At 42.7% G+C, this 15,384-nt stretch overlaps 2 protein-coding genes across 2 annotated transcripts; one reads left to right on the top strand and one right to left on the bottom strand.

Moving 5' to 3' along the window:
* Positions 1 to 4,778: 4,778 nt before the first annotated feature.
* Positions 4,779 to 8,199, top strand: LOC132797106 (cytochrome P450 18a1). Its single transcript, XM_060808617.1, has 5 exons — positions 4,779 to 5,700; positions 5,965 to 6,086; positions 6,202 to 6,631; positions 6,711 to 6,975; positions 7,445 to 8,199. The coding sequence occupies exons 1-5, from the start codon at positions 5,313 to 5,315 to the stop codon at positions 7,851 to 7,853; spliced, it is 1,614 nt and encodes a 537-aa protein (XP_060664600.1). The 5' UTR covers positions 4,779 to 5,312; the 3' UTR covers positions 7,854 to 8,199.
* A 100-nt stretch (positions 8,200 to 8,299) lies between these two features.
* On the bottom strand, positions 8,300 to 12,859 carry LOC132797104 (cytochrome P450 306a1). Its single transcript, XM_060808616.1, has 3 exons — positions 12,391 to 12,859; positions 12,115 to 12,263; positions 8,300 to 10,695 (listed from the first exon to the last, which is right to left on the bottom strand). Exons 1-3 carry the CDS (start codon positions 12,740 to 12,742, stop codon positions 9,556 to 9,558), a joined length of 1,641 nt encoding a protein of 546 aa, XP_060664599.1. The 5' UTR covers positions 12,743 to 12,859; the 3' UTR covers positions 8,300 to 9,555.
* Between the last annotated feature and the right edge of the window lie 2,525 nt (positions 12,860 to 15,384).

Below are 15,384 nucleotides of genomic sequence, written 5' to 3'. Positions count from 1 at the left end.
TCTCGTTCTTTGACTCTGCCGCAGGCATCGATTCTAGACCGGCATATTTCTCGACTGACTCATGTCCGGCATCCTTGACGGGGTCACAAACACAGTCAGAGAGAGACAGAGGGAGAGAGAGAGAGAGAGAAGCACAGACAGAGGCAGAATCTGAGGCACATTCGTGACTGTACAACTAGGGAAAATATTGGCTGCTTGCAGTGGCAGTTGCAGTTGCAGATGCAGTTGCAGTTGTTTCATTTGTAGTTTCTGTTTCAGTTTGTAGTTTGGGCCCAGCAGTCATTAGCCTTTTGGCAGAGCTGTGCTGCAGTTCCTGGAAACTTCTCTCGTGGCTCTTTGGCTCTGAGACTGACTCTGACTCTGACTCTGAGACTGACTCTGAGGCTGAGACTGAGACGAAGACTGTCTCTGGGCCAATGACCGCGTCCAAGGCCGCACAGTTTCTCATTTTTCAGGTGCCTGCCGCCTGCGTCTCAGTCTCGTATCTCTCAGGTCCTTAAGTGCCCAGCCAACCTATATACGCAACGTGTGCACAACGTGCCACACAGCGTTGCGACGTGCCACATAGTTTGTTGTCCTGTGTTTTGCAGCCTAGTGCATTGACCCGAAGTGCATTGTCTTGAGTGCTGCTCTGCTCTGCTTCTCTTACGTTTTTTATATCCTAAAGGTTGCCTCTTGCAGGCATCAGCCTGTTGCATGCCGCATCCTAGCTGAATGCAGCTGGTAGCTGATAGTTCAAGTGGCAGTTCAATGACTTCTCCGACTTAAGTACCAACAACTACTTAGCTAGACTTGTGTGAGGCTGTACAATTACCTGTACAGTGTATCGATTGCTCTTGCCACAGTTGCCATGCCACACACACACACTCACACGTATTCTGCTTGCATTATTTAACGTTTGTTTACACCTCTTTTCGCTTATTTATCTGGCGCGTGTTTCGCACTCAGCCTTGATCTTGCAGCTTCACATTTGGCATTTGAAGTTTGTCGCATTTCTAATTTTATGTGACTCCGGGACTCGGACTCGACTGATCCGCTAGCAAACACAATTCCAGTTAAGAAAGAGAGCGAATCAGTGACGCCAATGTGATTGCATTGATTACACAAAAAACAATAACAGATAAACAAAAGCAAAATAAATAAATAACAATAAAAATTGTACAGAATTTGAGCACATGCAAATTAGTTCAATGGCCGAAGAGAAAACAGTTCAAATTGCTAGACCAACAGATACCCTAACTCTCTTCTCTCATTTCCTCTCAACTGCCTATTGCCAAAGCAAAGAAATCACAGGGTATCCACAAACAAATTGTGTGGAATCTCTTTATGCAAATTGCAGACAATTTTGTTATTTTGCTGGTCATGGCATGAAAATGCAAATGATTCATGCTCAGCCAAGAATAAGTATTTTCACAATGCATACATTAACTTGATGCCAAAATTGCAATACACTTACAAATGAATCAAATCAAATATACCAACTCTAAATTGACAATCTGATGCAACAATTAACCAATTTCCTTATTTCCCAACAAATCATTTAAATTGAATATATGTTGAATTGAAAATGTATTGTGAACATGAATAAATAAAATGTGTATTCGATTTAAAATATGTTGTTTAATTCATTTTGCAACATAATTCTTCACTGTTTTATTTTCAAATATTTATTTTAAATTCACTATTTTAATTAAATTCATTTCACTTTTATTTCTTATAGTAAATTAACTAACAAAAGCAATTCACTTTTTAATTAAGCAATTTTGCATTTTGTTGAAGTTAAAAAAAAACTTTTGGAACATTTTAAAGAGCGCAGATTATGCTACAAAGATGTCTTCAATAATCTTTTTATCAACTGTTTTTAGACCAACAATTTCTATATGCAACATTGTCGATACAGTTAAGTAAAATATTCGAGTTGACATTTTTAGATTTTCATTCTCTTCTTTTGATATTCTTTAGTTGATTCAACTTTTGTAGTTATGATTACATATATTTTAATATTATTTTCAACACAACCTTAATAATTTCTTTAATTTCCCAAATCTAATTAGTTAATGAAACCTAAACTATGAAAATATGTTTCCATCTCCCTTATCCGATTATCCCCTTATTCCTTTATCCCCGATCTGGGAGATTGTCAAATAATTTGATTCATAGCTATGGACTTATGTATGTTTAATCCAAATGCTGCCATTCACAAATAAAAATATTAGATGATGATGCAAGAAACCATATTTCGAAATTTCTTGATCGCCATCGGTGTCTGCTTCTGGTTCCGTCTCCATCTTCATCTCTTGTATCTTCTGTCTTCTGTCTTCAGTCTTCTGTCTGTCGCTTGTCCCTTGTGTCTGTCTCTGACTATCTCGACTGTCTCGACGTCAGTTTGCCGTGAATGCTGAAGGTCAAACCTTGTCCTTAAGCCCAAAGAACCGGCATCGTCTTCGGCTGTTGGTAAACAACAACCAAATAAATAAATAAACAAATCGAAAGGCGAAACGAAACTGAAACTGAAACTGAAACCGAAACCGATGCTCAAACCGAAATCGAAATCGAAAGCCACAGAAACTTCTGCAGAATTGATTACAAATGCATTTCAATTTGCATTTGAAATTCAAAATCGATTTCGATACCCTAACCCAATTACGGGTTCTTCGGCATAGCTAAAAGTTAGGAGCACCTCCTTATAAAAGATTAACAAAATACTGACATTTTAAGAAGAACCATTTGATTACTTACAAATTTCAAATAATTATTTGCATTTTGTTTTAAGAGACATTAAGTTATGTTTTAAGATAAACAATTTTAGTAATTGCGAAGTTAAAAAAAATTATTGAAATTTAGAATTATAAGAAACTATAAAAAAAGAATAACTATTTGTGTTGATTTTAATATCGTAAAATTTGGCTTTGACATTCTGCATTAAAGGAAATTGTGATTTAAATTGGTTAAATTGTGAATTAATAAAATCGGAATTTAAGTTCGTTAAATTTCTCAGAATTCGTTGCACTTTTCTATGAAGAAAGTGTATTCAGCAATCGTCATGCTACTGCAAACAAATTTATTTCTTGTCTTAGGAATTTTGTTGTTTATGATTTTTGCCCGTGTTTTTTTTTTCTGTTTCATTTCCAGCTTCTTGTTCGTTATTGTTAATAACGATTTTGAACTTGAATGCGTTACTACCAATTTCTGACGTCATTCCCAGCACCAAAAAAGGAAAAAAACCGCCATGAGCCCTACGATTCGAAATTCGGTTCGGGGAGCATTACGAATATAATATCGTAAAAATGATGAATATTGATTGAGTGAACCTGAAGATTCACAGATTTAAATTTTGAGTGATGAGCATTTGGAGCTGCTGCGCTTCTTGTGGTCATCAAGGCTGCGATGATCGAGAGGCGAATTGACCCAAAATGCAAATTTTAGGAATTGATTGTGCGGGCTTTTGGCTTTTGTGAGATATAACATATAGTATTTCGACCGGTTCGACTTCGAGTTGCAGGCGATCAAATCCAAATCCAATAGTCAAATTCAGTTAATGAATTTTGGTAGCAAAGCATTGCAACTGCTTCCGCTTTGCCGCATTTTTAACGGCATATAAAAAGGCGATGCTGTGTTGCAAAGCTGCAACTCGCTGTTGAGTGTCGTCGGTTCAGAGTCCAACTCGCTGGCTGGGTGAGTAGGCTGGCAAATATTCGCATCAATCATTATCATTTATTCGATCAAATTGGCTTATCAGCGAGCACGCTGATAACGCGACCGCAAAAACACCTGCTGAGAGCGCGTTTGAAACAAAAGAGAGAGAGTGAGAGAGAGAGAGAGGGAGAGAGTCGGCTTGGTTGCCGACTGCTGTCCGAGTGTGTTTGTCTCTCTTGAGCTGGGCTTGCGATCGAAAACATAAACAGAGAGCAAAACACTCAAAACAAATGCCAACGCGTTTGAGCTCAAACATGCTGGAAGTTCGCTTGCAACTTGTTTGATGTTGCTTGCGTTCGTAGCGGCGAACTGCGCTGCTTTGCGTATGGGAAACTTGTCGATTTGGCGCTGTGTCTGCTCTATGTGGGGTAAGGGGCGGTGATGGGGAAGGGGAAGGGGGAGGAAGCTGATACGAGCGCATCAAATTGAGACGGCAACTGATATCAGTAAGTGATGTGACGCTGGCAGAGAGGCTGCAGCGACTGCGACGGCGACGCCGACGCCAACAGAGGCTGCTGCTGCTACAACAACAGTAACAGCAGCAGCGACGGCGACTGCGGCAGCAGCTTTTGACTATCAGATTCTGGCCCAGAGCCGTCCACAGAGTCTCAGAGCCAGAGCCAGTGCCAAAGCCAGAGCGCGAGCAGCGGGCAGCGTTGCAGACGGCGTCGCGCAGACAGCGACGTCGTGTTTCGTTTCGTTTGCTTCGCTCGTTCGCTTCGTTCGTTCGCTTCGCTTCGTATTGAGTTCGTTCGGTTGGCGCGTTCGTTTGTCGCTCGGTCGTCGTCGTCGCCGTCGTCGTGGTCGTCGTCGCTCGGCCGTCGCTCGCTCGCGTTCGCGTTCGCGCTCGCGCTCGGTCGCCGTCGCCGACCTGTGTGTGTTTGGTGGCTCTAGCTCAGCTCAGCAGCTCAGCTCAGCTGCTCAGCAGCTCAGCTCTGGCAGTGTGCGGCGCGCTTGAAGCGGCCGAGCCGCGATTGCCGTCGATCACTCGTTCGCGTTCGCGTTCGTCTGCTCAGCTGCTGCTCAGCGAAGCGACCGACGACCGACGGCCGACGGTTGTTATAAAAGTGGCAAGGACATACGCTCGAGCCATTAGTCGAAAACTATAAACGCTCGACGCGAAATCGTCTCCGGGTCTCTCTCCGTCTTCGACTTCGACTTCGACTACGATTTCGACTCGGCAACGCAAACTATTTTTTTGTACGTTTTTTTTTTCTGTTTTGTTATTAAACGATAGATTTGCGTTACAAATGCCAATTTATAAAAAAGAAACCAAGAAAACTTTAAAACAACTAAAAACAATTTAAAACATTTTTTTTAAACTGCAACCGACACTAAAATAAAAAGCGCAAAGAAAATTCCAAAATCAATACCAAACAAAAAAAAAAAAAATTTAATTTTTTATTTGGTAACGCGCAGTCGCAAGTAAAAGCAAAAGTGACAACAAATGGCTCAGCAGCAGCAACAGTGCGGCGAATAAACTACGAAAATTAAACTCGTGTCCTACACTCGTCCTGCGAGCGGAGTCACAAGCTCCACACAACCAACAACAGCAACAACAACTGATTAAAGGAAAAGAAAAGAAGAGCTACAAAAGTCCACAAGAAATACTCAAGATGCTGACCGACTCGTATCTGATCAAGTTTGTGCTGCGACAAATGCAGGTGGAACAGCAGGATGCACAGCATCTGCTGATGGTCTTCCTCAGCTTCCTCACGCTCATCAGCCTGCTGCAGTGGCTGCTACGCAATTATCGCGAGCTACGCAAGCTGCCGCCCGGTCCATGGGGCTTCCCCGTCATCGGCTATCTGCTGTTCATGGGCAACGAGAAGCACACACGCTTCATGGAGCTGGCCAAGCGATATGGATCGCTCTTCTCGACGCGCCTTGGCAGCCAGCTGACAGTTGTGATGAGTGACTACAAAATGATTCGTGAGTGCTTTCGGCGCGAGGAGTTCACAGGACGACCGGATACGCCGTTCATGCAGACCCTCAACGGTTACGGTAAGTGCCAATGGAAATTTTATAAACGCAATGCGCTGAGGCGGCAAAACGTAAAGAGAAAAAGAAAAAATAAAAAAGAATACATATTAAGTGAGATTATTGCTTCAAAAATAAAACAATGCACAATCAGCAATTGAATTTTAAAAATATTTTAACAATAACAATAACAATAAACGCATAAAGTGGGCCAGAGCCTACCTCAATTAAAAGCGTGCTTCAGTCCACTAATCGTCATCGTTATCCGTTATCGTTATCGCATTGCAGGCATCATCAATAGCACCGGCAAACTGTGGAAGGATCAGCGACGCTTTCTGCACGACAAACTGAGACAGTTCGGCATGACCTACATGGGCAATGGCAAGCAGCAAATGCAGAAGCGCATTATGGTGAGTTGCCCCTTTTCTTTTCTTTTGGCATTTTATTCCAGCAACAACTTTGACAACTTGTGTACTCATTGCCGCACTTTCGCCGCACTTCTTTTTCTTTTGATTTCTTATGCAGACTGAGGTGCATGAGTTCATTGGCCATTTGCATGCCAGCGATGGACAACCGATTGATCTGTCGCCGGTCATCTCGCTGGCCGTCAGCAATGTGATCTGCAGCCTGATGATGTCCACACGCTTCAGCCTCGACGATCCCAAGTTCCGTCGCTTCAATTTCCTCATCGAGGAGGGCATGCGACTCTTTGGCGAAATTCACACCGTCGATTATATACCGACGTTGCAGTGCTTCCCCAGCATCTCGACGGCGAAGAACAAGATCGCCGAGAATCGCGCTGAAATGCAGAAGTTCTATCGCGATGTTATCGATGATCACAAGCGCACTTTTGATCCCAGCAATGTGCGCGATCTGGTCGATTATTATCTGTGTGAGATCGAGAAGGCCAAGGCCGAAGGCACCGATGCCGAACTCTTCGATGGCAAGGATCATGGTGAGTTGTGCATATAAAACTGCTTAGACTGATCGATAACTAACCGATAACTTGTATTCTCTTGATCTATCATCAACAGAGGAACAACTGGTGCAGGTGATCATCGATCTGTTCTCCGCAGGCATGGAAACGATCAAGACTACACTGCAGTGGATCAATGTGTTTATGCTGCGCAATCCCAAGGAGATGCGTCGCGTCCAGGACGAGCTCGATCAGGTGGTGGGACGTCATCGTCTGCCAACGATCGAGGATCTGCAGTATCTGCCAATCACCGAGTCCACCATACTCGAGTCAATGCGCCGCTCCAGCATTGTGCCATTGGCCACCACGCACTCGCCCACAAGGTAAGTGATCGATCGATCGATCGATCGTCATCAGCGTATGATCGATGTGTACATGTGTGTGTGTCTGTGTGTTATCGGTTGTTTGGTTATCAGCTGCTGGCCACGCCCACAGCTACTGCTGCTTAAGCGAACTGAGTGCGCAAATTGAATGACGACAGCGACGAGGTCCACGCAACGATCGTTCATTCACTCCGCATGGGAAAATGGGAAACTGCGATCGCACTGATCGATCAATGATCGTTTCCTTTGCATTGCGTTCCATTGCGTTGCGTTGCGTTGCGTCGCAGCTTGGCCCACTTTCCGTTGTTCTCTGCACTTGATTAGCGCTGATTAGCGACTCGCCTCCGATAACACAGAACAGCACACAGCGCACAGCACACGCCACAAGCCATGCATCAACACTTGCACTTACTAATCATCACTCTTCTCCCTCTCTCTCTCTCTCTCTCTCTCTTCTTCGCTCCCGCAGAGATGTCGAACTCAATGGCTATACCATACCGGCCGGCTCGCACGTCATTCCGCTGATCAACAGCGTGCACATGGATCCCAACCTGTGGGATAAGCCCGAAGAGTTTCGTCCCGCCCGCTTCATTGACACCGAGGGCAAGGTGCGCAAACCCGAATACTTTATACCTTTCGGTGTCGGCAGACGCATGTGCCTCGGCGATGTGCTGGCTCGCATGGAGCTCTTCCTGTTCTTCAGCTCGTTCATGCACTGCTTCGACATTGCCCTGCCCGAGGGTCAGCCGCTGCCCAGTCTGAAGGGCAATGTGGGTGCCACAATCACGCCGGAGTCCTTCAGGGTTTGTCTCAAGCGTCGTCCGCTGGCGCCGACTGCATCGGAGCCGCATCAGGTGCGCAATGTGGGCGCCAACTGAATCTCTCTCTTTCTGTCTCTGTGCAGCCAGAGATTCAGCCAGAGCACGGTTCTGTTCCTAGACAACACACAACAAACAAACACACACACACACAACAAACACAACACAAAAGTGAGAATGCGTTTTTTTTTCCATTAGTCTTAAAATACATAATCTTAAGCTTTAGTTTCTAAGCTTAGGTTTAAGCAGCAGTGACAAAAAGATACAAATGTATCTGAGCGTGCAGTACGAATTCTATTCTTTCAACCCCAAGAAGCTGTGTTCAGTTAATTATTAATTTAGCCGCTAAGCTAGCCATTTAATTAGCCAAGTTAGCAATTGATTTGTCCTCGTCTCTCTCTCTCTCTATCCCTTTTTTTTTGTCCATCTTTCGACATTAAGTATGTGTTACTTTATATATACGTTTATGTTTATGTTTAACGTTTAGTTCTAGTTCAATTAGTTAGTTGTTTTTTTGTGTTTAATTTCGTTTTGTAGCATTTATTCCTAGTTCTAAGGCAAACAAACAACAAAACAAACTGTGGTTTAGTTTTATGTGCACAAAAATAGAGAGCAACAATTTAAGACAAATCATCGCAATTATTTGCATCAAACAAACAAACAAAAATAAACAAATAAACAAATAAACAAACAAACAATAAAGCAACAACTCTTTTCATGGAAATTATTCAACCATATTGCATTACATATTAATTAGTTTTCCTTTGTTTTCACCACGCGATTTCAATTACAATAATCAACATGCAAATTCTAAATTCATTATTTGCATTGCGTATTTATTGATAATTACATATATGTGTAATTGTGTGCGTAATATACATTCTTAACACTATTAGATGTGTGAAAAAAAAAACAAAAAAAACGGCTACTATTTATTATTTATTAGCTCCATTCTCCGATTACTCAATTGTTATTCAATTTAACCAAATAATTCGCATTGACAAAAAAAAAACTATTCTAAATAATTCATACAAAAAGAAACGTGAAAGTAAGTGACAAAAACTGAAATCAAGTTTCAGAGTTAGATCTATCTCACAATTTACCTTCAACTCCTTGTTCTCTCTTTTTGCATCTTTATCCTTACATTATTTTCTGGTGCACTTATTTCTGCTTCCTTACTGTTTAACCTTTTCTTTCGAAATTGAAATATTATTTTTCTTCTTTTCATTTTATTTATTATTTTTACAGTATTTGTCGTATTCTCCTGACTCATATTTCTCTCACCTTCTGGTATATTTTTTCATCAACTTTTCACTTTTAAAAATGGTTCCTTTCCACTTTTGTTTATATGACATCGCTTTCTGCAGAAGACTTTTCTGTTTGGTTTTTTTCCTGTTGGTATTCTCCCAATCGCTTTATTTGTTCTTTGACTTCTTCTAACTCAACTACATCCTGCATTCTTTCAATCGCTTTCCTTTCTTTTCGACATATTTCAAGTTAAATTCTTTGCTCCCAATTATTCTTTATCGTCTTCTACTTCAAATTTGATTGTCCTTATTCCAATTTTCCCTCTTTAGCATGAAATTCTTCTGATCTTCGATCGATTCCGTCTTGCGTTATATATTATATTTTTCTGTATCAAATTCTTTCTGGCATTTTATTAAACACTCGTCTTTATCTTTATTCTCTTCTATATGTTTCACTTCAACTGAAATTATTTTGGTCTTCTCTCAATCGCTGTCGGCTCTTTCTAGACGCCTCCTTACTCATCCTTCACCTTCGCTGCCTCCTCTAACACTTGCCTCTCATCCTTCTCCCTCTCCTCCTGCTCCTGCTCCTCCTTCTCCACCTTCGGTTTCCCCTCCCGCGACTTCAGCTTGCTGAAGCGGAGTTTGTAGTGAGCCGGAGTCAAAGTGATGCCGCACTCGCCATCCAGATCAATCGCTGGCTGCTCGCTGGGCAACTGGATGTGGAAGCGACGCAGAATGCGACCAGCGAACAGAGTGAGCATCATGCGAGCCAACTCATCGCCGGGACACATGCGTTTACCCGTCTGGAAGGGAATGAACTGAGCTGGGGCCGCATAATCGCCATCGGCATTGAGGAAGCGCTCTGGGCGAAACTGCTCAGGCTGGGGCCAGACATCGGGATTCATGTGGATGGCCCACTGCAGGATGAGCACCATGCTGCCGCTTCGCAGGCAATAGTCACCGATGGTCACGTCCCGCTCGACGCCATGCGGAATGCCCAGCGGGACAACCGAACGGATGCGCTGCACCTCCGAGAGACAGGCACGAAGATAGACGCTCGTCTCGAGCTCCGCAAGCGTCGGCGTCTCGCTCAGCTGCTGGAGCTCCGCCTGGAGACGCTGCTGGCAACGCGGCTCGCGTGCCAAGTAGAGCAGGAACCAACGGAGCGTGGCCAGTGCGGTATCAACACCGGCGCCAAAGAGATCGGCGAGCAGATGACGCAACTGATCGTCGCAGTAGAGCTCCGAGTACGGCTGACGTTCGTTGAGGAAATGCTCGAGGATGCTGTGAGGTTCCTTGGGTGGCAATTGTTTTTGCTGTCGCTGCTGCAGATCGACTTCCATCTGCTTTTCGCAGCGATGTATGATGCGATCATAGATCGCGTGTGTCTTCGCCTTCCCATCGAGCAGAAAACGTATGCTGCGCTTGTTCGCCGCCAGGTGGCGCAGCCAGGGCAGGAAATTCACCACGGCCGAGACGCCAATCAGCTTGACGCCCTCCTCCTGCAGCTGCTGCAGATAGAGCCAGTTGGGATCGTTGCGGCGATAGGTTTCGCCAAAGACCAAATCGTTGATCACATTGCCCAGCGAATGCTGCAGCGATGGCAGCGGATCCAACACTCCACCCGCTTCCTGGGCTTCTGTTTCATATGACTGTCAAGAGGAGTAAATTAGCAGAGAAAAATAATATGAAAACATCGAGAGGGAGAGAGAGAGAAAGTGGAGACGCTGCAAGCGAGTGTGCTCAACAGTGGTGCACTTGCCAAATAAGTAAATACAATTTGCGCGAGACTCGCTAGCGATGATTACAAAGGAAAACAACAATAAGAAAAGTACAAACTTGCAATGACAATATTTAGTAATATGTGTAATATTTAGCAACAAGTAAGAAATCTACAGTCGAGTTTGCCCTATTATGAGATACCCTCACTTTACATAAGAAAAATTATTGTGATTGCGATGTTTAGGTAAAAATATATAGTATTTATATATCGAAAATACTAAAATATACCAAAAGCTATATCTTCCACTCGTTTTAAGAGATAGCAAAACAAACTAAATTAATAAATTACTACTAGTAAATTATACTAAAGCTATGTTTGATATATCAAATTGCTAACAAAGCTGCATTTTTTTCTTGAATATTTTTTAAGCTTTTTTATATTTGATCTCAACGCTATTCTCAGATATCATAAAAGTTGTATTTATTATTGTGTCTACCAAAAATTGGAACTCTGACATTTAACTAAGAGTTGCACTTATGTATAGCAAAAATCCTCAAAAATCAAATCAAATCTATAAAAGGACAACTAAGTGTGCTCTTCTTGTCTATACTTGAATGAATTATGTAATTATTGTTATAATCTTATATATAAAAAATAGTTGTTCCATGTTTTTCTGCAATAACTTACTATTTATAACTCCTTCATATGTTTTTCTAGCACAAAGTATCTCAGAGATATAATTGTTCAAGCAAATGCAAAGATAGACAAGAATCCTGCTGAACTTTTGTGCATGAGCACACAGTTATAATACTCTTCTACGCTTTGGCAGACGAGTATGAGAAAATTGCAAAGCAAAGCAGCCAAAGCAGCCAAAGCAACAACAACAACAACAACAGCAGCAGCAGCGAAAAAAAATTAGCAAATTTTAAATTTATGCGTCGTCGCTGTCGACGTTGTTGATGTCGACGTCGATGTCGATGTCGATGTAGATGTTGTTGCCGTTGTCGTCGCAGCAGCAGCAGCAGCAAAAGCAACAGAAAACACACACAGCAGCGGACGTCGAGTGATGACCACAACGGAAAGTGAATGTCCACCAACGACGACGACGACGGCAGCAAAAGCAACTCAGACTGAGACTGAGACTGAGACGATGACGCGTAGGACCTTCACTTTCATGATTCTTGGAATTTCTCGCGCTGGCCAGTTAGCCAATTAGTCAGAGAGTCCAGAGACTCTCCAAGCTTGCTGTCGCTGTGTCGCTGTCGCTGTCTCTGTTCAGTGTTCTCTGTTCTCTGTTCTCCATTCTCCACACTCCACTCTGCACACTCTGCACACTCTCCACACTCACCTGGACGCACTCGTTGACGCCACGAGCAATGCGCTGCTCCAGCTGAGCACGCGTCTCGCACTGTTTGCGCGTCATGCCCAGCGCCTTGAGCCACTCGATGAGCTGTCGTCTCTGATACTTCCAGATGGCGCCTGCGGCTCCAACAATGCCTGCCAACAACATAAAAGAATACTTATGAGAAAGAACAACAACAACAACAACAACTACGCAATGGAGTTGCTTGCTTAAGTCATTCGTTCGTCATTCCCTGTTCTCTGTTCTCTGTTCCCTGCTTACCGTAGCCTTTCATGATGCCATGCGTCACATAGAGCGGGGCACGTGCCGTCAGCTGCTCGTATCGCAGAAACTCACGCACCATCGCCGCATCCGAGAGCACCACGGTGCGAACGTTGCCCATGCTCAGCTGATAGATGCCGCCAAAGCGTTTGGCCAGCGCCTGCAGCGATTTGTGTGGCGCCTTCCGGTCGAGAAATGGCAAATAGCCGAGCAGCGGCAATCCCCAAGGTCCTGGTGGTGTACGGCCAAACAAACGCTCGTTGCGTCGATGGCAGATCAGCGAAATGATTATCACAATCACGGCCAGCAGCAGTCCGAGCACTGCGAGTTCCATCAATGCTGAATCTGTCATTGTAGTTTTTGGCAGACTCAGGTAAGTCAGTTCCTTTATTGTTTAGTTGAGTTCAGTTTTTTGTGGTGATTTTTTGGTGCCACGTCCGTTCCGCAACGAGGCTCTTCAATTACTGTTCATTTTGTGTAGAATTTGAAACGCGTCTGGCTGGCAAAACGGCAAACGGCAAACGGCAAACGGAACCCCACAGCGCAAGGGACAACAAGCGAGGGACAGATACAGATACAGATACAAAAGTATCTACACGTGTACGAATGCGAGTACTCGCAGTGTTATGCCAGAGGTTTCTCTGCCTCTTCCTTGGCTCAAATTTGAAATTGAAACTATATATATGTACATACATTTCCACACTCACACACACACACACACACACACACACACTCAGTCTTCAATTCGTGGCTCAATCTAAAAATGATTTGATTCTGATTCCGTTGCATATCATTTGCATTTCAGTTGAATCTCTTGATCGATTCCTGTTGCTTTTGCTTTTGCTTTTGCTTTCTATTCACGCATATCTTAAATTCTTTCGATTTCATTATCATCTCATTTCTTAACAAATTCATGTCAGCCAAAAAAACCACAAATTTCTGCACACCAAAAAAGCGCGCCACAAAAGATCAACTTACAGTGGGGAAATTCAGCTTTTTTATTGTTTTATTTTCATTAATTACTCCAAATATATCACTTTTATATTAGATTCCAATTTGAATGCACATTATTTATATTATATACAATTATTGCTAATGCGATTCTGCATTATAACTTTTTTATGACAATATAATAAAGAAAACGAAATATAAATGTCTAACTTTAATGTTCGATTTCAACTTGAATATAAATTATTAATAATTGTATGAAATGAATACAGTAAATATTAGTATATTAGTAGCATCTAAAAATTATAAACAAATATAAATATAAAAAAACTCTGACTTCAATATTAGTTGACAACATAAATGTAAATTTAATAAATTTTTAAATTTTTATACGAACTAATGGCTGATAAAATTAAGCATTTTTAACAAATAAATCCAACTTATACTTATATATTTATTAATATTTTGAATTTGTTACAAACATTTACTGACATTGAGAGCGCAAACTGAATTTATTGATTTTGCCCATCAATGTTATTCGAAGTTCCGAAATACCAAGAAGAACTTCAAATACTTCTTCAAAATGCAAACTTTATGTTGGATTTCCCCGCTTAATATATTTAAAATACTGAAGACCTTCGAAATGTTATCAGTTCGTGGAAAATATGGAGTTTCATAGTCAATGCAAATAAAGGGGAAAATTAATTTATTATCATAAAAGCGAAATATGTTACTCCCTGAAGCAATGCAAACTTCTTGTTGGTTTTTCCCGACTATTAATTTGAAGGTGAAGTAAACCTTGAATATAATTCCAAACTCAGTAGACTTTTGATAACATCTTATCAAAGTATTTAGTAGCTTGTCTTAATACTAATAAAAAATAACATAAACATAAATAATAAGAAAAAGAAAACCCAAAAAAAAATTCAGTTTACAATGAAGCTGGTCAATCAACGCAAGCGAGCGATCCAGAAGCTGGAGAAGAAGTTGCAAACGCTGCTGCGAAGCTTCCAGGAGGATTGTCAGACGAGCTTCGAGCATGCAGCTCGACTGCTGCTCCAACTGGGCATCGCAGATCTGCAGATGCACATCGATTGGCTGGAGTCTTACAATGCGAACGCGCCGCTGCTCAAGTGGAATGCGAGGAGCAACCACATCGAGCAGCACTTTCGCAGCGATGGCCGAGTGCTGAGGACCACGATCGGGGAGTACACCAAACTGACCCTCTACATGCAGGAAGAGAGCCTCGAGTTGCCACGCAAGAAGGCGCACTATCTGTTCGAGATGCTGCACTGCGCCCGCAGTCTGGATCAGCTGACGCTGGGCGGCGTTTGGCAGCCGCTCGAACCGATTGTGCGGAGTCTTCTCGTGCTGGGCGAAATGATCGAGAAGTTCCACTATTTGGTGTATCAACTGTTGCCGCTCTATCGGGATAACATTCGTCTGCAATGCGATTGATCTCGCTCGCTCGATCGCTCGATCGGTCTCTCATTAATTGTTGTAGTATTTTCTTTACCGTTCCATATTCAATAAATTTGTGTGTGGTTTTTGCAGTCCGATCGAGTCGCGGGACTCTGACTCTGACTCTGACGCTGACTCCAACAATGGAGCTCAAACAAGTTCAGGGCCATTGGCATGCGTTCAAATAGAATCCAGCCATTGACTTTTGCCTCAAGCTGGTCGTCGTCGTCGTCGTCGTCTTCTTCTTCTTCGTCGTCCATAAAGGACCAGCTGCAGAAGCCGACATCGAAGCAACAGTCTCTGTCTCTCTCAACATTATATATTTTTATGACCCTAGTCGGTCGCTCTGTCAATGAACTGCAACATCCAGCACACTAGAGATCATCTCTCTCTCTCTTGCTCTTTCTCTCTCTCTCTGTCTGTTCTCTTCCGCTACGGTGCGATCGAGTTTACCGAGTACTATATCAGAGCTAAATACCTATCGCTGCACTTTAGTTGCGACCTTCGCCTATACTGAACAATATTGCAAGCAAATGTCTTCCAGTTGGCACTTTCTTTATTGTCGAGAAATATATATACAAAACT

Source organism: Drosophila nasuta, chromosome X (assembly GCF_023558535.2).
Source record: "Drosophila nasuta strain 15112-1781.00 chromosome X, ASM2355853v1, whole genome shotgun sequence".
Classification (NCBI taxonomy): Eukaryota; Metazoa; Arthropoda; class Insecta; order Diptera; family Drosophilidae; genus Drosophila; species Drosophila nasuta.
Note: the sequence above shows the minus strand (reverse complement) of the source record. Positions and strands in the feature narration are given on the sequence as shown.

Bases quoted from the DNA above. Each gene is read 5' to 3' on its own strand.
- LOC132797104 (XM_060808616.1), bottom strand. From the start codon at position 12,742: ATGACAGATTCAGCATTGATGGAACTCGCAGTGCTCGGACTGCTGCTG. The intron at 12,264-12,390 runs GTAAGCAGGGAA...TGTTGTTGGCAG, and splicing joins TGGCATCATGAAAGGCTACG to GCATTGTTGGAGCCGCAGGC. The intron at 10,696-12,114 runs GTGAGTGTGGAG...TCCTCTTGACAG, and splicing joins GCGTCAACGAGTGCGTCCAG to TCATATGAAACAGAAGCCCA.
- LOC132797106 (XM_060808617.1), top strand. From the start codon at position 5,313: ATGCTGACCGACTCGTATCTGATCAAGTTTGTGCTGCGACAAATGCAG. The intron at 6,632-6,710 runs GTGAGTTGTGCA...TATCATCAACAG, and splicing joins CTTCGATGGCAAGGATCATG to AGGAACAACTGGTGCAGGTG. The intron at 6,976-7,444 runs GTAAGTGATCGA...TCGCTCCCGCAG, and splicing joins ACCACGCACTCGCCCACAAG to AGATGTCGAACTCAATGGCT.